General features: G+C 45.5%; 1 protein-coding gene across 1 annotated transcript in view; it reads right to left on the bottom strand.

Moving 5' to 3' along the window:
- Slc17a8 (solute carrier family 17 member 8) overlaps positions 1-20,071 on the bottom strand; it is a 40,447-nt gene extending 20,376 nt beyond the window's left edge. Inside the window, exons 1-3 of the mRNA XM_050145695.1 lie at positions 19,470-20,071; positions 8,592-8,847; positions 1,635-1,753 (exon numbers count right to left, since the gene is read on the bottom strand). Of these exons, the coding sequence (XP_050001652.1) occupies positions 1,635-1,753; positions 8,592-8,847; positions 19,470-19,570 (476 nt within the window). The 5' untranslated portion in view covers positions 19,571-20,071. The remainder of the gene's footprint in view (positions 1-1,634; positions 1,754-8,591; positions 8,848-19,469) is intronic.
- Positions 20,072-23,780: the final 3,709 nt, after the last annotated feature.

Raw genomic sequence — 23,780 nt, 5'->3', positions numbered from 1 at the left:
CAACTTCCAGTCCATGGACCATCTGTGCTCACATCCACGGAAGCACAGAGATAGATACTCGGAGCCCTAGAAGGCGACAGGACGGCTGTGCCGAGGTGAATTCCATGTAGACTCGCATCCAGCCTGGGTTCATCCAAGTGACCTTTCCTACTGTGTGTTTGGGGCTGTCTCCTGCTTCCCTCTCTGCTCTCAATAGACAAGAAGAGGGTACTGACAAAGGGTACTGACAATCCAGCTTGTGGCTTGGGGACAACTCTCATAATTTTCTTTGAGGTAGACGCCCACACACACGTCCTATGACCGTGGCTTTCAAGCACTTTGACCTTGATCCCTAATAATACATTTCCTATTAAGTTTGGGGGATGAGGCCTCAGTGAGTAAGGTGCTTGAATGCAAGCCTGAGGATCCGAGTTCAAACACCCCGGAACCCACATAAAAAGCCAATCCTAGTGTGAGCCTATGACTCCAGCACCAGAGAGCTCAGGACAGAACAATTTCTGGGACTTGCAGGCCAGGTAGTCTAGTTCAGTCAGTTAACTCTAGGTTCAGTGAGAGACCCTGTCTCAAGAAATTAAGGTTGTGTGATCGAGAAAGGCACCTGGCATTAACCTCTGGCTCCTACACACATGTGCCTGCACTTGCGTGCACGCACACATGCACGCACACACATACTTATGTGGTATACGTATACATTTCATACAACTGTCCAGGCTATACTTATATACATACATGCGTGTAAATGAGGCCAGTTTCGGAAACTGATGCTTACTCTCATAAACAATATATTTAGACATTTCATTGTTTCTATTTTCTTTGGCTACATTCTTTTCTGTTACTCTCTTTTCCAAATAAGATTCCCATTGGTAAACCGCTACATGATTTCACAGCAGTGTAAGTGCCGATTTCAGAGATTGGGGGAAAAAACAGCCTTGCAAAGTTTGATATACTCCACGAAGTTCACTTCTGCAATGTCTCACAACAAACATATTGGGAGGACCTGGATACCTAGTTCCCTCTTTTTCTGGAACATGATTCGGTCTACAGCGTCTCCCCGAGATGGACACACATTCTTCACAGGGAACAAGTTTAGGGACAGAAAACACACTTCCTTCTCAGATGGCTCACCCTGTTCTGGGGAGTTATACCTCCTACAACTGTGGGATCATTTAAGCGTGTTACATGTTACAAGCATCCTATGGTGTAAAGGTGAGTCCTCGGTGCTCACATGACAGAATTCCTACTGTGGTGTTGACATAAACACCCGGAAGTAGAGGATGCCACTGCTCCAAAACACAACTTAATCTAATGTTTCATTTCTCAGACGAGAAAACTCCCCCGGTAGGGTAGAAGTGGCTCAGGAGAGCAATTCAGTGAGCCCCACTTCCCCTGACCCATAAATAATTTTTCTTTTTACCACAGAATCACTTAATGAGCTACAAGGTAATTTACACTGTGTGTGGGGGGGGGGGGGGTTAAAAAGGCACCATTTGGGATCAGTGTCTCTGAATCGCATCTGCCTTCATGGCTCCTGTTCTCCACGCTCCACCCTTATGCTGAGAACAAGCACACAGGTGTGATTTAGGCACAAGACCCCATTATCGCCTCCGCAGTACTATCGTGTCCACTGCTCTTACCTGTTAGCGGCAAACTTGTTTGAAATGAAGCCACCGGGAATTTGTGTCACAATATAACCCCAGAAGAAAGATCCGTGGATAAGGCCCACTGTCTCCGGGTCCCAGTTAAACTGTGCCACCTGAAATCAAGAATCAGATGCGGTTGTGTTTTGTTAAGGGACAACCGACACCATTTGTCAGCCTGTGACAGCGCCATGATGTCTTCCTTTCTCAGCAGAAATTTCTAGAAGACGCCATGACTACTTCGGTTACAGTGGTGGGAACGTGAAGTAAAGGGTCCCCGGTCTTACAAACTTACCTTCCAGGGAGAGGGAAGAGATGCACAAATGTAAGCACACACTCACACATGTGTAAAATGTGACGTGTAAAACAGCCGTGTGTGCTAAGGAGAAAACAAACAGGCTGTGAAGGAAGCAAGAGACGAGTTCTGGGCTTTGCTCAGATGTCAGGGTGGTGAGAGCCTACCGATAATTACAGTCTCAGGTCTCTCAAGTCCTTTTACCTTTCCTCATTCTTTTTAATATTTTTAAGAGCTGCAGATGTAGTTTAATGGCTAAAGCACTCAATCTCGAAAATAGAAAAAGAAGTTAGCACTGTATTACCAAATGTATTTGCTGGGGAGGTAGCTCAGAGTGACTACCTTGCTGTCTGCGGCCCCAGATTTAATCCCCAGGATAAATAATAAACAAACAAATACTTCGTTTTGTCATTGTTTTGAGATGGGGTCTCATTATGTAACCCAGGCTGGCCTCAAACTTGTGATTCCCCAGCCTTACCTCCCAAGTACAGGGATTATAGGCATGCATACGATGCCTAGCTGAATCTCAGTTCTACCATCCAGCTGTTAAATGTCCGAGCCACCATCTCCTTCCAACACTTTTCTCTGAGCAGATGGTCTGTGAATGAACTGAGACCTGTCAAAGAGCACTGAGAAGTGACTCTGAGCATCGCCTGAGCCCCCCTGAATAATAGGGGTGAAGCAGTTGAAACAGAAACTTTATCAAATGGCCAACAGCCATACAGATAACCACTGGGGAATTGCAAATATCACTAGCGTTCAGGAAAACACAATCATCTCATCATATTTGTCAGGATGGTGTGTATAAGGCCCCAAGGGTGTGTGCGTGTGTGTGTGCGTGTGTGGGGGGGTGGGGTGTGTGTGTGTGCGTGTGTGTGCATGTGTGTGTGCGTGCGTGCGTGTGTGTGCGTGGGGGGTGTGCGTGTGTGTGTGTGCATGCGTGTGTGTAAAAAGAGGAGGTGAAAGAGAATTGGTGAAGACGTGAAGGATGAAATGTTCTGTGTTGCTGATGGGAATGTGGCAGGTGCAGTCACTCATGAAAAATAGTATGGAATTTCCCCACAAACTTAAAAAATGCTAAAAATGTGACTCAACATTTGTGCGGTGAAGTGTGTCTCCAAAAGATATCAGAATCTCAAAGACATCTGTATTCTCCTGTTCGTGACATCTGAGATTCGGAAACAACCTGGATGACACCGGAATTTGAACAGAGTGTCATGTATTCCAGTGGAAAGAAGACATTATGTAATATTCAACAGCCTGGAAGACAGGAATAAGCCAGTCACGGAAAGAGAAATCCTGTACGGCTCCACCTAGAGGAAGTGTCTGAGATAAGCATATTAATAGAATTAAAGAGTGGACAGCGATTTGTCAGAGACTCGGGGGAGCGGGGAATGGGGGGTTATCAATCAATGGATAAAATATTTCCCTCAAGCCAGTAAATGAGCTTTGGGGATCAACACTCACCTACACTCAATGACGATGCATCCTACACTTCAATTTTTATCAAGAGAGTTGCTCTCAGCTGAACCAGCGGGCACAGGCCTATAGTCACAGTGACTGAGGAGACTGAAGCAAGGGAATCAAGCTCAGGACTTAGACTACCGAGTGAACTCAAGGCTAGCCTGGGCAACTTAGTGAGACCCCGTCTCCAGTATAGAGTAAAATAAAGGCAAGAAATACAGCTTAGAGGTAGGGCACTTCCTCTACCCCAAAAGCCAACACTATCAAAGATTCGCCACCTGAAAATGCTCCCTTAGGTGGAAAACAGGTGCAAATGTGAATAGGCCAAGAGTCTTGAAATGAAATATCCAGAATTATCCTGCTTAACCCTCAATCCAAAGACAAGAGTCCTTAAAAGGAGGGGGTTGTGGGGGAGAGGCAGAGGGGAATGTGAGTCAAAAGAAAAGAAACATGGCAGGGGGGGGTCTCTGAAGATGAAGGCAGTGGTTGGGTGATTCGGTCACAAGCCCGAGAGCTCCTGCTACCACCAGAGATCACAAAACAAGGAGATATTCTCTGCTAGGGATGTGGAGACGTGAGGTCCTGCCAACCCTTTGGCTTCAGACTTCTAGTCTCCCCACAACTATGAGAGAATGAATGTGTGTTGTTTTAAGATGTCAAGTTGCAGGTGATGGCTGTCCTAGGACGCTTACATGGGTGCTTAATTGAAAGCATCTTATTTGATTCCCAAGCAGTCCCCTCCTCCCCCATGGTCCACTGGCCACCAGGCCATGGAGGCAGAAGAGGTAAACAGGGCCTTGTGCAGTCCGTGAGTACGACTAAGAGAGCCCTCCAGGAGACAGCTTCAGTGAGTCTGCTCAGCTTCAGTCTGGAGTACAGAAAATAGATAGGATTGGGATGGTAGCTGGTTTGCATTAAAGAACACGCTCCTATCAGAAAGCTCCTAGGACAGTCTTAGCTATCATCTGTAGAAGCATGGTCCTATTGGAACGTTCCTAGCACAGTGTCTAATTACCATATGGGCAGCAGTGGGGAAAAGCTTCTGCAGAGAACTGCGTCCAGAGTCACGCTAGAGATAAGCCAGGTATCTGGGCCTAGGACAGTCTCCAAATAAGGTCAGGTAGAGAGCAGGGTGCATTCTGGGGGAGAAGGGGAAGGCAGTCAACCATGTTGCCAGGCAAGCTGGGAGAGAGCTACCAGGCCAAAGCAGACTGCAACTTCTAACCATATATATATCCCATTTTAATAAGGTCCACGAGGGTCAGCAAAAGGTTGCTAGAAATGCTGCCTTGTGTCTCCCTGTTACCCTCCTTCCGGGAGCATTCTGTCTCCCTCATCACAGAATACATCCCTCTGTCTATCACGGCTAATAAACACCAAAAAAGAGAACCACACCATGGGACCACAGGATTCAGTTGTGAGGACAGGGCGAAGCCATGGTAAAAGACAGAAGGTAGTCTGTCGGGAAATATGGGAAACTGAGGCAGGTTGGGAGAAGCAGGTGAGAGCCTCTGAGGCCCACAAGCTGGAGACCTTTCCAGTTCCCTTGGGGTAAAATAGTCTATGTCCCATAGTGACTGTATCCTTGTCTCAAGAATTACCTGAGATGTCTTTGCTCCCTTGGGAGAGGACATCCTGGACCTCAGATTCCTAATCCCAAAGTGGCGCGTCTACAGGGACTTCCCCAGCCAATGTACTTCGCTTTCATGGAATTCCACTTGAGTCGTCTGTCATCCCCTTGTTAATATGAATTGTTCTCACTGAACTTCTGCTGTTTGCAACCAGCGATCCCTGACCAGGAAGGACACAGGACATCTTTTCCAAGACCCAAGAGCTAATAATCAATTAAGTATAAAAGCGGCTTTGATTTATCAATTTATTAAGGATCAGTCAATCCTGAAGTCCATCATTGAAACCTTGCGAGCCTCGTGAGTCCTGAGAAACAGTTGCTGAGAATTTCTCAGCCTTCAGTTGTTTTTTTTTTCCTTACCATATGCCAGATACTAAGGGCTATGAACGCTCTAACTTCTAAGTTTGCCGGGGAGATGTTCCAAGGGTTGAATCCGGGGCTTCACCTACGCTAAGTGCATGCTCTTCCACTGAGCGGCAACTTAACAGCAACTCATGATGCTGAACTAACTAACATGTGACTGTCCACACGTCAGCTAAATCGTCCTTTATGTCACTTGTAGATAGCACGTCACACGGGTATTCGAAAGACTTAACCTGCCCGTGGCATTTACCCTGCCCCACAATTGAGGTTTCCAAAAATATCTGTGCAAAATACTCATGCTTTCCCATGAAGCAAAACACAGAGACAGCAATGCCAACCGTTCAGTGCATTGTCACTGTGCTGGTCACACCCAGCTGATACCTAACTTGTTCTGTGTGGGGAGAACAGCTTGCCATAAATCAGCTTTGCTCACTAGAGCATGTTCATTCACTGTTCTGTTTCGGGTGAGGCTTTTATTTTTGTTATCAAGTGGATTATTATTGTATGAGGTCCTATTGGAGGATTCGATTTTTCCTCCCCCCCCCCCTCCTTCTTCTTTGGTTAGTTTGAGACAGGGTCTTGTTCTGTAACCTAGTTGGTCTTTGAACTCACTACTTAGCTCAAGATGGCCTTGAACTCAATCCTGCGCCTCTGCCTTGGTCTTCTGCTGATTATAGGCATAAGCCACCATGCCTAGTTCCTCAACTCCTGCTCTTGATGCCAGGCAGAATGATACAGAGCAGGGTTTATATCCTAATCAGATCTTCTAAGCAACATCGTAGAAACTGGCGAGCCCACGGAACATTGCTCCTTCATTTTTATCAAAGAGTCTCTTCTCTGCCCTAATTTCTCGGGCTCTATTGACCGATTGGCTTTGCAGGTGACAAACGCTAACAGCATCTCATTTTGATTTGTGCCTCAGTAGGCAAGTTCTAATCAGCTAGCCTTGCTCACAAAAGACTGAGGAGACACAAGTGACACACATCTGAAGCCCCACCGGTGTTCCTTTCTGAAAGCATCGAAGGCTTCTCTCCCTCTGTCTCACCTCCCCCTCGACCACCATTCCCCCAGTGAACAGAATATCTTTCTCAGACAGACTCAGCCGGGGCATAAATCCAGCTAATACATCTCCATGGTGTTGCTCTGCTCCGGCAGAACAATCTCTTAGGAAGAAAGGGGAAAGCCTGCGTGCCGGCTGAAGACCTCTTTTCCGTGAACCAAGCCAGTCCTCAGCAAAAGACTGTTCCAGGTGATGCTAACGGATGTGGCATCAAAAATAAGACTGCCAGGCTGTCAGCTAAGGAAATAGTACCTCCATGACCCTGCCTCGGGGTCACACAGCACTCAGAAACAGTCCAGGCTTCGCATACACAGTGATGCCAAGCAACATCATGGTTTCCCAGACCCCAACATGGAAACTCAGGTGTAACATAGAATCCAAACACAGACATCCAGAGAACCACCAGGGGCCTCTCTGAGGAGGACCATTCTCTCCCACAGTCACTTGTACCCACATTCAGATCAGTGAGGCAGACAGTTATGGGGCTGTCTCCAGGGACACATTTTCAATTATTCATCACATAATTTATGAGCATCATTTATGAGGTCTTTTTTTTTTCAAAAGTGAAATTTATGCCCTGGCAATGCTGAAGCATGCATGGGCAGCCCATATATGGTGGTTCTGTTGAACTCGAACTTGTCCATATTGGGTTTCATGGTCTAAGTGGATGAGGACAACTGATCAGGTCTCTTCCTCTAGAGGGCACCAGATCTCATTACAGATGGTTGTGAGCCATCATGTGGTTGCTGGGAATTGAACTCAGGACCTTTAGAAGAGCAGGCAGTGCTCTTAACCACTGAGCCATCTCTTCTACCTACCTAGGTTAAATAAAACTAGGTTTATGTTTCCAGTGTGCATAAAACAGTTTATGGAATAACATCAATGCTTCCCACGACACAACCAGCCTGAGAGTGTTCACCAGGCCTCTTTCCATCAGGCAGAAATGATTCTGGGATATGCGGAAGAATCCAGTGTTTCTATAAACTTAGATGGGGGGAAAGTGAGGGTTTTTTATTTTAATATATAATATTTTTAATAAGAGTTTGCATTCATGAAAATACTTTGCAAAACAATTTCTTGATTTGTATGATATCTAGGGTAAAACTTTGGAATAGAATATTCTGGGGTGAGTTGCTTTGGTTTGCATCTCTAGAACAGGCCTTTCCCCTGGAATTCCATGTCAGTGGTGAAGTCGCAGTCACGGGGTCTAATAAACCACAGAAAAGTTAGTGTTTTTATCTTCACTGTCTGCTGACTGCAATTCAGTTTCTGCAACTATAAACACGGTGTAAAAACATGGTAAAATCAGTCCTACTATTGTGACGTGAGTGACAGCCAGAAACATGTTCAAATTATATTATAGTTGTTATCAGGATCATAAACTGTTGCTTATATGTCCATTAAAATTATAGCGACTTCAGGAGCTTTGCTAGGTTCTGCTATCTGATGTACTAGTAAGGAAGCCCATGCATCTATACCATAAATTTGATTTTTAAATATGTTCTTCTACACTTCAATATAATTTCCTGTCTTTAGAATCCTTTGTCTATTACGCTAAGAATTTCAGACATTAGCTTTGATCAATGGTTCACCAGGTTGTTCACAGAGTTCAAAGGGGTTTATAGCACAGAAAAGCCTCATGTCTCGCTTCCCAGCATACCATGATCTGTCTTATCTGTCTCCCTTGCAGACCTTTACAGACAGTGGTCATTCTTCTTCCAATATTCTTTCTACCCCACCAAATCTCTGTCAGGTTCAGCCATCACTTTCTCTGAAAAGTCACAACACCAAAATCGTGGTATGCTCACTCCTACAGGAGCCCAAGAGTCTAATGAAGCCATACTGACCCAGCAACTGGCACACCACGTTGTCACTTAGACTGTCCATCTCCTGGAGCTCAAGGTCCCTCTCGGCGTTATTCAGCGTTCTATCTCTATTGCCATGTCCAGGACCCAGTATGAGGCTGTCACTCCACGTGTTTGTTACACCAATGAATTGTCCTCTTCACCTTTACACAACTGTCACACACATACACGCATGCATGCACTCACGCATGTACGCACGCACACATGTACGTACGTACACATGCCCGCACGCAAGCGCGCACACACGTATACCCTTTCGCTTTAGCTCCGTACCAACCTGAATTTCCGGTTTCCCATCCACGTACACGGTGCTGTTGTTGACCATTTCCACAATGGCCACTCCAAGGTTGCACCGAATGCCAAAGGAAATACAGAATCCCAGGCCACTCATGATGGCGATGATGTACCGCTTGGGGATGCCACAGCAGCCGCAGTCACAGACTGGGAGGCGTGGCCTTGGTGTCTGCACGGGCCTTCCGTCTTCATTCAGCTCAATGGTATCTTCTTCTTCTTCATTGGTCCCATCGATTTTTCTGCATCAAAAAAAGAATAAATGAAGAATAAAAGCCAGTATTCAAGGTGCGGGAAAATGCACAAAGTAAAAGAAAGAAAAAGAAGTTGCCAAGGAACAAGAGGAAGAAAACCTACAGAAGGGCGCATCTTGTATTTTAAAAGTTACTATCATCATCATCATTATTAAAGGAGACAATAGTGGCTGAAATGACTAAGGTTCTGATATTGTGTCGGGTTTCCATAGCACCAAGTCATTCAGACCTTCTGGAGTTGGCGGTAAACACCTGTCAGTCACTCCAGCATGGGGCACGGGGACAGGATCGTCTCAAGTGCAAACCCGATGAACATAGCAAGTGTGATTGCAGCCTGGACTGCAGAGTGAGACCTTATAGGCAAAAGGGGAAAGGTCTCTTAAATTTTTTTCTTTCTTTCTCTCTTTTTTTTTTTAAAAAAATTTATTTTGTGCTTTTTCGAGACTGTTTCACTGTAGCTTTGGAACCTGTCCTGGAACTCGCTCTTGTAGACCAGGCTGGCTTCGAACTCATAGAAATCTGTCTGCCTCTGCCTCCCAAGTACTGGGATTAAAGGTGTGTACCACCATGGCCAGGCTTTAAATTTAGTATAAATACAGTGCTGGAGAGATGGCTCAGTGGTTAAGAGCACTGACTGCTCTTTCAGAGGTCCTGAGTTCAATTCCCAGCATCTACATGGTGGCTCACAACCATCTGTAATGAGATCTGGTGTCCTCTTCTGGTGTGCAGGCAGGACACTGTATGTGTAATAAATAAATAAACACTATATACATAATAAATAAATATTTTAAAAAATTCATACAAACACGATGTTGCCCTCATGCCCTTTATAGAGGAGAAAGTTTCATATGAGAAGGTTTGCAAGCCCAGATTCTGATTCTGTGTCCTCAACAATAAATACGCTGTACTGTGTTCCTGCTGAAAGAAAAATGGGACCACCACATGGCATGACCCGATCATTTGGGTCACAAAACCTTTATTTTAAATCCACTGCAGATAATTTTCACTGACTTTTGTAGGTTCGAGGGATGGTGTGTCCTCATAATTACCTTCTCAACCTGTGGGTCATGACCCTCTCATGGGGTTGCATATCAGATATCATGAATATTATATTTATATTATGATTCATAACAGTAACAAAATTATAGATATGAAGCGGCAATGAAGATAATTTTATGGTTGGGGTCACCACAACATGAGGAACTGTATTAAAGGGTCACAGCATCAGGAAGGCTGAGCACCACTGTTCTAAAGCAACAAAAGTAATTGAGCAAACAGCACTGTCAATTATGAAAAGAGGTTTTTGGAGAGCTGACAAGATGGCTCAGTCAGTAAAGTGTTTGCCATACAAGCATGAGGAGACAAATGTGGGTTCCCAGCACCCATATAAAAATCTAAGCCCTGGAGTACATGTCTGTAACCCAATGCTGAGGTAGGAGGTAAAGGCGACCTAGACAAATTGGTGAGCTCCAGGTTCATTGAAGACTCTGCCTCAAAAATAAGGCAGACAAGGAGCCTCAGAAGGGAAAAGTCCTTGCCAGGCAAGCCTGAAGACTTGAGTTCAAACCCCAAGTCCCATGGTGGAAGAAGAGAACCAAGTCCTAAAGATTGCCCTCCTGACTTCACACGTACACAGTGGCAAGCACACACGTGTGTGGGCTCGCTCTCTCTCTCTCTCTCCCTCCCTCTCTCTCTCTCTCTCTCTCTCTCTCTCTCTCTCTCTCTCTCNCTCTCTCTCTCTCTCTCCCTCCCTCTCTCTCTCTCTCTCTCTCTCTCTCTCTCTCTCTCTCTCTCAGTGATATTTATAAGCAAACAAGCAAAGAATAAAGTGGATAGAAATTGAAGAGTACACTCAAAATCAACCCGACCTCCACTCTGGCATGCATGCCCACATACACACATGCATGCACATGCATGTGCACACACGCACAAATATGTATACAAGTATAACACAAAAGAAGAACCATTTATAGCCTGTGAGGCCATAATCCTGAGTATGATTTTCGGTTTTCATAAATATTAAATTGATATAAGTAGCACAATTATGAACAAAACAGCTGCTTTCGAAAACAAGTTCCTTTTCTCCGCTAATGTATATGGAAGATGATTTGCATGGCGATTTTTGATAAGATTTGAAGCGCAGAGACAGAAGAAAAACAGTCCTTGGACTCCTATAAGCACAGCAGACATTTACTAAGCACCTACTGCGTGCCAGGCACTGTGCCACTGGCGAAGAACGGCAATGAAGGTGGCACGTTCCCCACATGGAGCTTTCCCTCAGCAATTACGCTGGTAGCGAAGAAAGACACACACATACGCAGCCACAGTCACCAGATGACCCACTGCAGTGTGGCCTGAAAGTCTTCCCCCTCACCTGGCTACCCTCCTTCTCTGCCCATGGACACCTTGTGGTCTGCATGATCCCCAAACACCTTCTACTTCCTCCTCAGTGTCTCTCAGCACACGTCCCACGTGTCTAGTAGGTCTTAGTGAGTTCGAGCCAGCTTGGGTCTACATAGTTCCTCGACAGCAAGGGCTACATAGCGTAACCCTGTCTCAGAAATAAAATAAATTCCTGGGGTTTTGCTGTGTTTTGTTGTTGGTTTGGTTTGGTGTTTTTATACAGGCAAGCTCAAAGAGGAAGACCGAGAGACAAATCACACTGCCGATAACCAGACAGCCAATATGTGGGGACTGGCTGTGACTTTAGGCAGGTACCTTGACGATTAAGAATCTCTCATTTCTTTGTCTGCACAATAAATATCAGATGTTACAGCGCTGTTAAGATTTTCTGCTACCAAGATTAAGACACCACGGTCAGTACAGGAGTGAGCATTGACTCAGTGAGGGACTCTGCCGTTCTGGTATGCCATGTGTTGCTTTGGCTTTTGTTTCATTTGTTTTGTGTGAAGCACGTTCTCTGTAGCCCCTGCCACTGTAAGATTTTCTACTCCTCTGTCTGGATGCTTATCACATTGAATTAGAGAGGGTTTTTTCCTTCTTCAGTATAGGGGGTGAAGTGTAAGTGTTCCACATCATGCGTGCGTGAATGGATGGAGCGCGGCTCACCTGGTGGCTCTGCACATACAGAGGACAAGCGCCATGGCCTTGTCTTTATCGCCAGTGCTTGCTGAGTGGAATTGGGGGTTAGCCCATATCACTCCACACTCTCAGCCCTTAGAGACAGGGTGAGAATCTATCCATTCCTGCCTCAAAATAATCTCTCTAAAAAGGAGAAGGGGTACACTTGGTCAAGAAAAAAGAATTCCTTTCTTAAGAAACAGAGGACGCTAATTACCCATAATAGGTGTTTATACCCCTGGGGTTTCTCGCCATGTTTGCCTACGGTTCCTCTTTTTGATGAGAGAATCCTCTTTCTTCCCAGGGTGACAGCCAGCATTGTTGTTTCTCCAAATATAGAAAACTGCAGACTGGGCTGGGACCCTTTCCACACTAGGGAGGCTCCTTCCCTTGTTCTCACGGATGATTGATTGTCTAGTAAGCATCTAAGCTCAGGAACCTCCGTCCAGCCTTCTATTCAGAGCAGTTAACGTGTCAGTAACGCCAAGGGCTCCACGGACCACGGAGAAGGGTTTTCACGTGGGAGGAAATCGCTCAATATGGCTCACACGCTGCGAGCAGAACACAGAGATCACGTAATGAGTGTTTAAATTCCACTCTCGTGCCAGCTTTGAGCAAGCAGGTATGGTGAGGTCCCAAGTAAGATGAGGGTAAGTCGTCTCGTGACTGTGCTGTGAACTAAAGGAGTGTGCGTGCGTGAACACACACACACACACACACACACACACACATTGTTTAGATGTAAAATGTTCTCCACAGGCTCATATGTTCAAACACTCTGTCCCTGAATGTTAGTGCCATTTAGGGAAGTTGAGGAACCTTTAGAAGACCCAGTGGAGTAGAAGGCTCACCAAGTGGGCTAAGCCTTGCAGTCTATAACCCAGCCCTGCTTCCCGACCCACTGCTGCTTCCTGGTCTACCCAGATGTGAGCCACCGCCAGCCTCACACTTGGACCTCCGCAGCCACCTTCCATTCTAGGCACCGTGCCTTCACCGCTATGTCCCTTCAGGCGAGGAGCCAACGTTGACCTCACCTCCGTTCGAATTGTTGCCAAAAGGTATTTGGCTACAGCAATAATTCAATTAGCAAGACATGAAAAGGAAGCTTCTTTAGGTGCCTCTAGTGAAGTCGTGGTCCGTGCCTTTAACTTCCTTCCATTTCAGCGACCAGCCAGCCCTCACTGAACATACGGGCAAAACAAACAAGCAAACAACACCCGTTCTGAAGTAAATGTGACTCTGCAAGCAAGAACACTGTTTGGTAGGACGTCCATGACATAATTCCACAGAGGGAGGAATGTAAGCAAGTGTATCTTGTAACAGGTCTTGAAGCTGCAAGTTCAAGGTTGAGCGTTTGGCCAGTTTGGTCTCTTCTGCAGCCTCTGATCTTGACTTGCAGATGGACTGCTACCCCTGGTGTCCTCACACGGCCTTTCCTCTACACCCTCGAGGTCGAGGTCTCTTAAGTCTTTCTAAATGTCTCCTTACAAGGATACCAGTCCTACTGGAGTTAGGATCCACCATAACGTCCCGCAATTTCAGAGGTTTGGAGGTCCATGCTGTTCTGTGGTTTCCCCTTTCCTGCTCCAGTGAGTTTTTTTTTTTTTTTTTTTTTTAAACTGAGTCTCAGTGCAGTCATCACTGATTTCCATCCTAAGACCTCGAGGCCACTGGTAACACACCAGCAGATCTGCGGCCACATTTGGCCTTGGCGTGGTATGTTCACGGAGAGGGTATTTGGGGCAATCTGGATTAATCTCCAGAGGTTAAAAATCTGAAGTTGGTCTGGAAATAAATGGAGTTTTGGTCAAATTTTGAAGACCTAGAATTATGAAGTCCACACTTTCTCCTGACTGCAAATGAGTCTCCCCTTTTGTGACAGTCCCCACCAATCCCTATTGCCACTCCATAGACTTGCAGAATACCTACAGCTGAAACTCAAAAGAAGAAAATATATTTAGTGATTTTAAGCCACTTCCCTACCAAAAGTACAAAAATTTTAAAAAAAAAATCATATCTAGGAGGAAATAAATTCAGCAAACAAATAGGCACCCAGTATCTTAACTGCCTCTTAAGATTCTGATCTTGCAAAGAAACTGCTTTTTCTAGAGTCTCGGGAGCGACCTGCATAGTTCCAGGTAAGTTCTTTGTTATCAGAAACACTTGAGTGATATGAAGGAGGAGGAGGAGGGAAGGAAGAAGGCATTACACTTAGGAAAAGAATTTACAGGATTTAGCTATTAGATGTATGTTTTGGGGGATTTGGAAAAATATAAAAGAGAATCCTGAGACCAGAAAATAAAGCCAGGAACAGTGGCCTACACTCCCAATAAGAAGCTGCTCAAAAGACCGATAAGGAGAACTGAGCCCAGGAGGTTAGGACTTGGCCACGTACAGGGGGATCTGTGTGTAGGTCCTGTCGTATGAGCCTGTTTCCCAGATACTCAGAAGGCTGGGTTGAAAGCCAGCCTGGGCTGTTAACCTTGTCTCAGAAGCAGAGTAACAACGAACCTCCAGGACTGTTGCATAGCCCTAGCATAGAGCACGGGTTTCCCAGGAACAAGGCCCTGAGTTTGCTTGCTAGGAAGGAATGAGGAGGAAGGAAAGCCAATGGGAAGAACGAGGAAGGAAAAGGGGGCAGTTGGAGGAAAAGAGAGGAAAGAGGGTAGCTAGAGAGGAAGTACGGGGAGGAAAAAAGTGGAGAAGAATGGAGGAGGAAGGGGGGATGGGAGAGGGTTGGGGAGATGAGGGAAAAGGAAGGAGGAGAGGAGGGTGGAGGAGGAAGAAAAGAAAAAGGAAGGAAAGAAAAAAAGAAATGGAGGAGGGGAAGACAAGAGAAAAAATACAGGAGGAGGGAAAACAGATGAGAGAGAGAGGAAGGGAGAGACAGGAGGAGGGAGAGAAATGGAGGGAGGAAGAGGTTTCTGCCTATGGTTAGAAAAGAGACCTGAGTGTTCAAATCTTAAAGGTTCAAATCAGGGCCCTGCTTCCTGAGACACATCCTTAGAAGGAAGCTCAGTGGTGAGATCTTATGAGATGAATGATGATTTCTAGTCAGAGACATCTGTGGAGTGTCGCAGGGATCTAGTACAACTAATAGATAACATGTTTTTAGAGCTTATTAGCAGAAAATGACAATTACTCTGAATGCCTCATAAAACACATGTATGACAAATAAATGCTTCTAAGATTTATAGGTGCACTGTATACACACACACACATACACTCACACATACACACACATATACTCACACACATACACACACATACTCACACATACACACACGTGCGCGCACACACACACACAAGCTTGATTTGGAGCATTCCAGAACATTCCCTCCCAAGTAAAGGAAAAACTACTTCACTTGGCATTTGCTACTATTTAAGGACATACAGAGCCTAGCGACCCTCTTTGAGCTTTGTGTTCCACATTAGAAAGTATTGTTCTGACATATTTCTTCCATGATACAAACAATATACTGAAAACCCCACTTTAAATAAGATCCAAAGGCAAGAACATGGCCCACAACTTACCCAGGATACAAGAAGGGCCATCTAACTGCTAGAGCCCATTATCTAACATACCCATAATACTATGTGAAGGGAAGCGTCAGATGAGCTTCCTAAAAAGAAAGGCAACATGCATTCTAGAATGAAGCCATGCCTCCCAAGTGGGTTAGACCCAGCTCCTGGCATGCTGGGGGAAGATGGAGCACCCCAACACAGAATATCAATAGATCATGTGGCCAAAAATACTTCTCAGGAGCTGGCACAATCAAAACTATGAAAACAGAATGTGTAGGGCTGGAGAGATGGTGTGGTATTTGGATGAGAAAAGCTCAAATATTTGCATGCTTAGCCCCCAGTTGGTGAACTGTTTGGGAAGGATTAGGAGGTGTGGCCTTGTTGGAGGAGTTGTGACCTTGTTGAAGGAGGTGTGGCCTTGTTAGAGGAGGTGTGGCCTTGTTAGAGGAGGTGTGGCCTTGTTTGAGGAGGTGTGACCTTGTTAGAGGAGGTGTGGCCTTGTTAGAGGAGGTGTGGCCTTGTTTGAAGAGGTGTGGCCCTGTTGGAGGATGTGTACTTTTGTTGGAGGAGGTGTGACCTTGTTAGAGGAGGTGTGACCTTGTTAGAGGTAGTGTGGCCTTGTTTGAGGAGGTGGGGCCTTGTTGGAGGAGGTGTGGCCCTGTTGGAGGATGTGTACTTTTGTTAGAGGAGGTGTGGCCTTGTTTGAGGAGGTAGGGCCCTGTTGGAGGAGGTACATCACCGGTTTTGAGGTTTCAAAAACTCACACCAGGCCCCCCTCCTCTCTCATAGAACTTCTGGTTTAAAGCCCAACCTGCACTTTAAGCTGTGTGCCCTCAGACAGCTTACTCAACTTCTCTGTACCTTGATTTCTTCACCTATGAAACTCCAAAGGTCATAGTCTCCTCTTCATGGGTTTTTAAACAGTATTAAATAAATTACAATGTCTGGAACATGCTATGCACTTGCCATAATCATTGTATTTTCACAGATGAACAATCATCGTTACTCAAAGCTGAACAAATTTGCTTGCTTGTTTCAGGGCACACATCCCTAGATCAGTGCAAGGCTCCACTCTAAGAGCAGGCTTCTTGGTTCACTCCCCACTTCAGAACTATCATTGTGCCCTCAGCTGAGCAATTGTTCTGCCGCTTCTCCTCCAGGAAGGGCTGATGATGCTTGCCTGCAATCAACCCCGTGCGTGAACTCTCAAAGGCTTCCCTGCCTGGCGGCCACTCCCCTAGCCAGGAGGAACAATCCATGATTTAAAAAACATCTCAAGAATTCCACTCTGGGTCTTAAATATTAGGAAAGACTGTGCCCGTAACTCCCTTCCCCTTGGAGTGAACAGCGGGGCTCTACCTTCCCTATGCCCTTGCACACAGAAGACAGCCCACACTGGGTTTAATTGCTAAGCTTGGAGGATAGCACCCGGTTTTATGCGAGCAGCCACGAGGAAAGGGGGAAATGTCCCCTGTATGGCAAACTCTCGGCGGGACACTTTGCATATAATCATCTTATAGTCTTGTGGCAGAGCTGGTCTGGATAGTTCTGATGCAAAGATCACAAAGCTGAGGGTCCGCTAGGTTGCTGCTCAAGTATTATTATTATCAAGTATTCTGTGTCCACCCCCACCCCCCAGCAACTGCTACTAAGGCCCACCGATGAACACTCTGAATCTTGGGTTTGGTTTGTCTATTCTAAAGCCATCTCATATTATGTCAGCAATGACAATGTCCAGCATACGTCTAAGGGACTCTCCACCTAGCCTTGTGCTAGCTGTTCTAGGGTACCAGTCTCTAGACCAACAGTTCTCAACCTGTGGGTCGTGACCCTTTGGGGGGGTCGCATATCAGATATTTACATTTTGAGTCATAGCAGTAGCAAATTACAGTTGTGAAGCTACAACAAAAGTAATTTTATGCTTGGGGGTCACCACAACATACCGAACTGCACTAACGGGTCACAGCCTTAGGAAGGTTGAGAACCACTGCTCCAGGCGCTGGCCAAAGAGCCTCGGATGCACAGTTCCTTTTCAAGTTAAGGCTGTGTAACTTGGGAGTTACTAACTCAGTTCTGAACCTGGGCCAGCCGACTTGGTACACAGAGTTCTCCCCACATGCATCATCCAGCCAAAGGGTAGAAACAGCTCTTAAGACAGACATTTCTGGCCACGCCTTTAATTCCAGCACTCAGGAGGCAGAGGCAGGTGGATCTCTGTGAGTTCAAGGCCAGCCTGGGCTACAAGAGGTAGTTCCAGGATAGGCTCCAAAGCCACAGAGAAACCCTGTCTCAAAAAAAAAAAAAAGATAGACATTTCCTATCTCTAAATAAATGATAAATTTTCAAAAACAAAGCAATCAGTGGAAAGTTGCTTCAGATTAAATATGCTTATAATAAGATGGAAAAAAAACACCCTTTCTTCTTATTGATGAGATCCAACGTATAATAATTGAGCACAAAATCGGACTCTACGTCACTCATAGGACGAATGGAACCATGGGAGAAACAGGCTGATAACAGCCTCAGTGGGGTTCAAAGGTACCATTTCTGATGACTAAGTACTTGTCAAGTCTTCACAAACTCAGTAGAGGGTGTGGCCCCAGTGGTGGCCCTGGCCCGAAGCCAGGGTTTCCGTTCCTGACATTGCCAGATTTCTTTGTTGTCCCTTGGATAAGCCCAGGACACTGTGTAATGTGTGATGTGTAATGTGTAATGGCTTTCTTTTCATGTTTATAATCAAGTGACTGACACCCCAATAAGATGCTACCTGGAGAGAGAGCAAGCAAGGGGATGAAACACTCATTTAGAAAATATTATAATCATTTTGCATGTTTGGCTGGTTCCCGGGCTATCACGGGGATGCATTTCCATCTGCACATGGTGGCCCGGCATCGCAGAGGGAAGCCTTTCTGTTTTTAGTTACAAAAGCAAGAAGGTTGCTAACTCCATCCTCTTCTGGGATGAACCCTGATCAGGAGCGACAAACTCAGCACCAAGAGGAAGATACGGTATAACATACGAGAGAGGGGAAGAATCTGAGAGCTCACCCAGGTTACCTAGATGCGGTCTTTTTAAGCACTAAAACTTTAACATTTATGTTCAAGGAAGAAGCCAAATCACATTTTTCATGCTAGGGTTAGAAGTAATTATTCAAACACACACAATGTATATCAAGGCTATTATTCCCATTTCCTATATCGGGAAATAAAATAATTTTACTGCACACACACGGACTACTGATAAACCTGAGAAGACTTTCCCTGTTGTCTGAAGCCTGGACAGATTAAAACGTGACACCCGTTCTTTCATACACAGCAAACTCTCCTGCTATTAGGAGTATAACTTACATTAAAATATTTATTGGGGGCACAGACTAAAACCTCTTTGAATTCACTGACAGCCTTTGAATTTTCCCGCTGCCCCTACCTACAGTTTTCTGCCTAATGTTTTAAGTTGCCGTCTCAACCCCTCTCTTTTTTGACAAAGAGCCATTTTACAGACTCTGTATTGTGTAATTTGTATTTAAGCCTAGAAGAAAGAGAAACATTACTGAAAGTATTTGACTACAATAGTGAACATCTCAGGGTATCTCAGCTCCAGGCAAACTGTCTCATTACTACGAATCAACATGAAATACTGCCTCCAAAGTTTCTGTTTGGTTCGACGACATGCACACTGTGCATAATACCACCAGCTGTGAGTGCTTGTCTTAACGGACACACAGAGTGCAGATAAACAGAGCCTTTCTCTCACTTGTTAACACTCCCACCTGCATCCCGGAGTTGAGGACTGAACCCCGGGACTTGCGCATGCTAGGCAAGACCTGGGGCTTTTCGATACATCTTTTTGTCTCGAGGCACAGACTTGGTTCTAGAAGAAACTCCAGAAACCATCTAACCTAACTCACCCCCCTTCCCATTAAAACGAGGTTTTATCAACATGATTCAAAATATGTTAGGCATTGGTACTCAGAAATAAAGCTCAAGTTTGAGTTTAGAGTTTACCTTTGTAAGATCCCCAGCGAATCTCCCACGGCATTCTTCACTCCTTCCTTCCCAGGTTTCAGAATTTTTTCTTTGAAGGTATCAAATGCTTTAAACGGCATTTTGAATGGTGGGGGGCACCTCTGAGCCCTTGGCAGGTGGCCTCAGGAGCTCTCGTCCTTTCTCATCTCCAGCTCGGGGGCACTGTGTTTGCCCTTGAGGAACACTCGAAATTCAGTTCTCATGGAGGGAGAAACTACCTAAAAATCAAAAATAAGGCGAAGGCCAGTCCAGGTGTTCTGAGAAGAGAAACCCCTCTCTTCTTGCTCCAGAATAAACAAGGCTGAGGGGCTGCTGGTTAGGAATCCAGCCCCTTGCACCGGCTACCAGCTGAACAGCAAGCAGCCTGTGGCCGCTGTCTCTGGCAGCCACGCTCAGACTGAGCACAGCCCGTCTCTCTGGCAGCTGCTGGAGAAGTTAAAGTGTGCTCCAGTGCACCGGGGGTCCTGAGAGCAGCAGCGGCGGCATTGGAGGCCAGCCCCAGCCCCTCCTGCCTCCCTCAGCTGGCAGGTGATGGTGCTGGCAGCTTTTTCCCCGGGTGATGCTATAGAAACCAAGACAGCACCTGCCCCTCTGCAGACTGGACTTATTAATGGGCTCCCAGCCAGGGCAGAAGCCCAGAGGGAAGTTTATGAAACATTTACAAGCCCTCTCCTTTCCTGAGGTCCAGCCCCATGCACAGGCTTGGCCACTGCTTCGTGCCTTTTATTCCCTTCTGAGTAGCAGGGAGGCAGTTTTTCAGCGGGCACAAGCCTGGATGTTGTGCACTTTTGGTTGAATGCATACTCCAGGCAACCGCATCCAGGAGGGATGACACCCTGGCACCTTTAGGACTAAGCAAGGGCACCTGAGCTTTTCCTACCACCTGTGCTGCACCCGAAACTTCTCCGGGGACGCTGCCCCTTGTTTCCTTTCCCTCTGTTCTCCACGGCAACACTAGCTCAACTCAGCAAGTTCCCTGTTGCTTCTGGGACTTTCCTCAAGAGATACTCCTTGCCTGGGTAGTTTTCCTTGTCCCTTCATCTCCACAGCTTCCAGAGGCTCCGGTCTCACGAAGGCATCACTCCAAAGCCTTTAGACTGGGCAAGCTGGCCCTTTTCCATGCCACCAAATTGCCTGGACCTGGATGATAATGACTGTGACCTAGGCACCTGCTGGACCTTTGTGAAAAGAGCCAGCTGCTTCCACGTTACAGGCTTCAAGATGATGTCTCCGTGACTAAAGCTGCCCTGAGGAGACAGCGTTGTCTTGGCAGCCTGAGACTCCAAGCCCAAGATTGCTGTGAGATATCCTGTTCATATCTAGACCTTCAGGATCCCAGAAACTATTTCCACAAGGCTAGTTGTGTTCTCTACACAGGGCAGTCCAAACCCTTCTCCAGATCTGAACTGAGTTAAATTAGCACTGGCTCTTAGTAGGCTCTGTAGAACTAGTGCCTACCAAGCTCTTGTAGTCAAGGCTGTGCTACAAACTCTCCACACACACCATAGCAATCGCCCTACTGCAGCTTTATGTTTAGTGACTTCTTCTTTTTCCCAATTTTAGTGCCTGGAAACTGAGGCAAGAAGAAGTTAGCTGTGCCTGAGATCACACAGCTGTTTATTAGCATTCCCAAAGAACACTGTCGTTTTCTTCCAAAGTGGACAGAGCAATGAGACGTTGTCAAATTTGCCAACGTGCACGATCATCTCCATGAAGCCATTTTCAAATATTTCTACCACCTGCTTAAATCCCACATACTCAGTGTTAATCTCCAAGCACTCTCACACTCACCGGTAATTGTCACACACACCACCTTCTGGCCCTTGGCAGCCACACATGTACTGCTTCTGTAGACTGGCTTTTCTGGCCATTTCCTATTAATAGAATCATGTGTGGTTTGGTCTCTTGTGGTTTGCTTCTTTCAGTATGAGAGATATCCAACTCATAACGTGTATCAGTTCCTTTTCACTATTACTGGCATTTCATTGTGTGGATACACTGCATATGTCACTGGCATGTCATTGTGTGGATGCACTGCATGTGTCACTGGCATGTCATTGTGTGGATACACTGCATATGTCACTGGCATGTCATTGTGTGGATGCACTGCATATGTCAATGTCATTGTGTGGATACACTGCATATGTCACTGGCATGTCATTGTGTGGATACACTGCATATGTCACTGGCATGTCATTGTGTGGATGCACTGCATATGTCACTGGCATGTCATTGTGTGGATGCACTGCATATGTCAATGTCATTGTGTGGATACACTGCATATGTCCATGTCATTGTGTGGATACACTGCATATGTCAATGTCATTGTGTGGATACACTGCATATGTCAATGTCATTGTGTGGATACACTGCATATGTCAATGTCATTGTGTGGATACACTGCATATGTCAATGTCATTGTGTGGATACACTGCATATGTCAATGTCATTGTGTGGATACACTGCATATGTCAATGTCATTGTGTGGATACACTGCATATGTCAATGTCATTGTGTGGATACACTGCATATGTCAATGTCATTGTGTGGATACACTGCATATGTCAATGTCATTGTGTGGATGCACTGCATATGTCAATGTCATTGTGTGGATACACTGCATATGTCAATGTCATTGTGTGGATACACTGCATATGTCAATGTCATTGTGTGGATACACTGCATATGTCAATGTCATTGTGTGGATACACTGCATATGTCAATGTCACTGTGTGGATGCACTGCATATGTCAATGGCATGTCACTGTGTGGGTACACTGCATATGTCAATGTCATTGTGTGGATACACTGCATATGTCAATGGCATGTCACTGTGTGGGTATACTGCATGTGTCAATGTCATTGTGTGGGTACACTGCATGTGTCAATGTCATTGTGTGGGTACACTGCATGTGTCAATGGCATGTCATTGTGCAGATGCACCACACAGTGTCCATCCACTGATTTATCGACGCGCATTTCACTATTCCTATTTTGATTGTCATGAGGAAAACTACGATGAGCATTTGTATATGGCTTTCTGTTTTTATTTCTCTTGGGCAAATGCTTAGCAGGTGTTATGAAGATGTGCGCTTCACTTCTGAAGGAACTGCCCGATTATTTTTGCAGTGGTTGCAGTATTTGACAGTCCCTCTAGCACGTACGGTGTTTCCCATTCCTCCATATCCACGCCAAGACTTGCTGGCTTTTTCCAGTGCAGCCATTGTAGTGGGTATAACACATGCCACTGTGCTTCTAATCTGCATTATGACTGGCGACATTGTCATCTTTCCATTGTTTAGGAGCCATTGGCATCGCTTTGTGTGGGGGGAAAGGGGAGGGGGGACATAAAATTCCTATTCAGACACTTTGCACATTTTAAGTGGGTTTTGCCTGCTGATTAATGATACCATGGGCATGTGTTCTGGGCACAGGTTCTTTGTCAGTTTTGCAAATGTTTCCCTGGTCTCTTTGTCTCCTCGTTTTCTTCCTTCTATGTGTTGAAGGGCAGCTCTTTTGTGTTTTGATGAGGTAAAAACTGATCCAGTTTTTTTTTTTTTTTCTTTTACGAACTTTGCTTAAGCTGTTCTGAAGCCTCACGGGTTTTCTCCTGTCTTTTATACTAAGGGATTCTTTGTCTCAGCACTTAAGTTTAAGTCTATGGCCCATGGTGAGTTTATCCTTATTCGTGCTATAAGACAAATATTCAAATGTTTTAGTGACTGAACCATCCCCTCAGTCTGGAAAAGCTATCTTTGCTTTGCCAGTGAATTGTATTGGCAATTTTATTTTGAACAAAACCATGAAGATCTTTGGACTCTGAATCTTGTTCCATCAATCTATATACCTGCTTAATCCATCAGTATCACACTCTCTGACTATAGCTTTATAAGCTTTGGATGAGAAAAATGAAAGTCCTTCAACTTTGCTCTTTTAAAAAACTCCTTTGGTTCATCCTACATATTTTTCATATGAGCTTTAGGAACAATTTTTCAGTTTACACACACACACACACACACCTGCCCAGCCCTTCACTCTTTAAGGATTATTTTCTTGCTGCCAACCTCGGCAATGCAACTCTGCACGATACAGAACCCTAAGGCCCCAGGAAACCACATGTCTAGTTCTTCTACCCCCCATCCCCTCAAAGATCACTCACGTGCTCAAAGAAAATGATGCAAGTCAATAAAATATGAGAAGGGGGCTGGAGAGATGGCTCAGCGGTTAAGAGCATTGCCTGCTCTTCCAAAGGTACTGAGTTCAATTCCCAGCAACCACATGGTGGCTCAC

The sequence above is a fragment of the Alexandromys fortis genome, unplaced genomic scaffold (genome assembly GCF_014885135.2).
Source record: "Alexandromys fortis isolate MF-2015 unplaced genomic scaffold, M_Fortis_MF-2015_v1.1 scaffold_50, whole genome shotgun sequence".
Classification (NCBI taxonomy): domain Eukaryota; kingdom Metazoa; phylum Chordata; class Mammalia; order Rodentia; family Cricetidae; genus Alexandromys; species Alexandromys fortis.
Note: the sequence above shows the minus strand (reverse complement) of the source record. Positions and strands in the feature narration are given on the sequence as shown.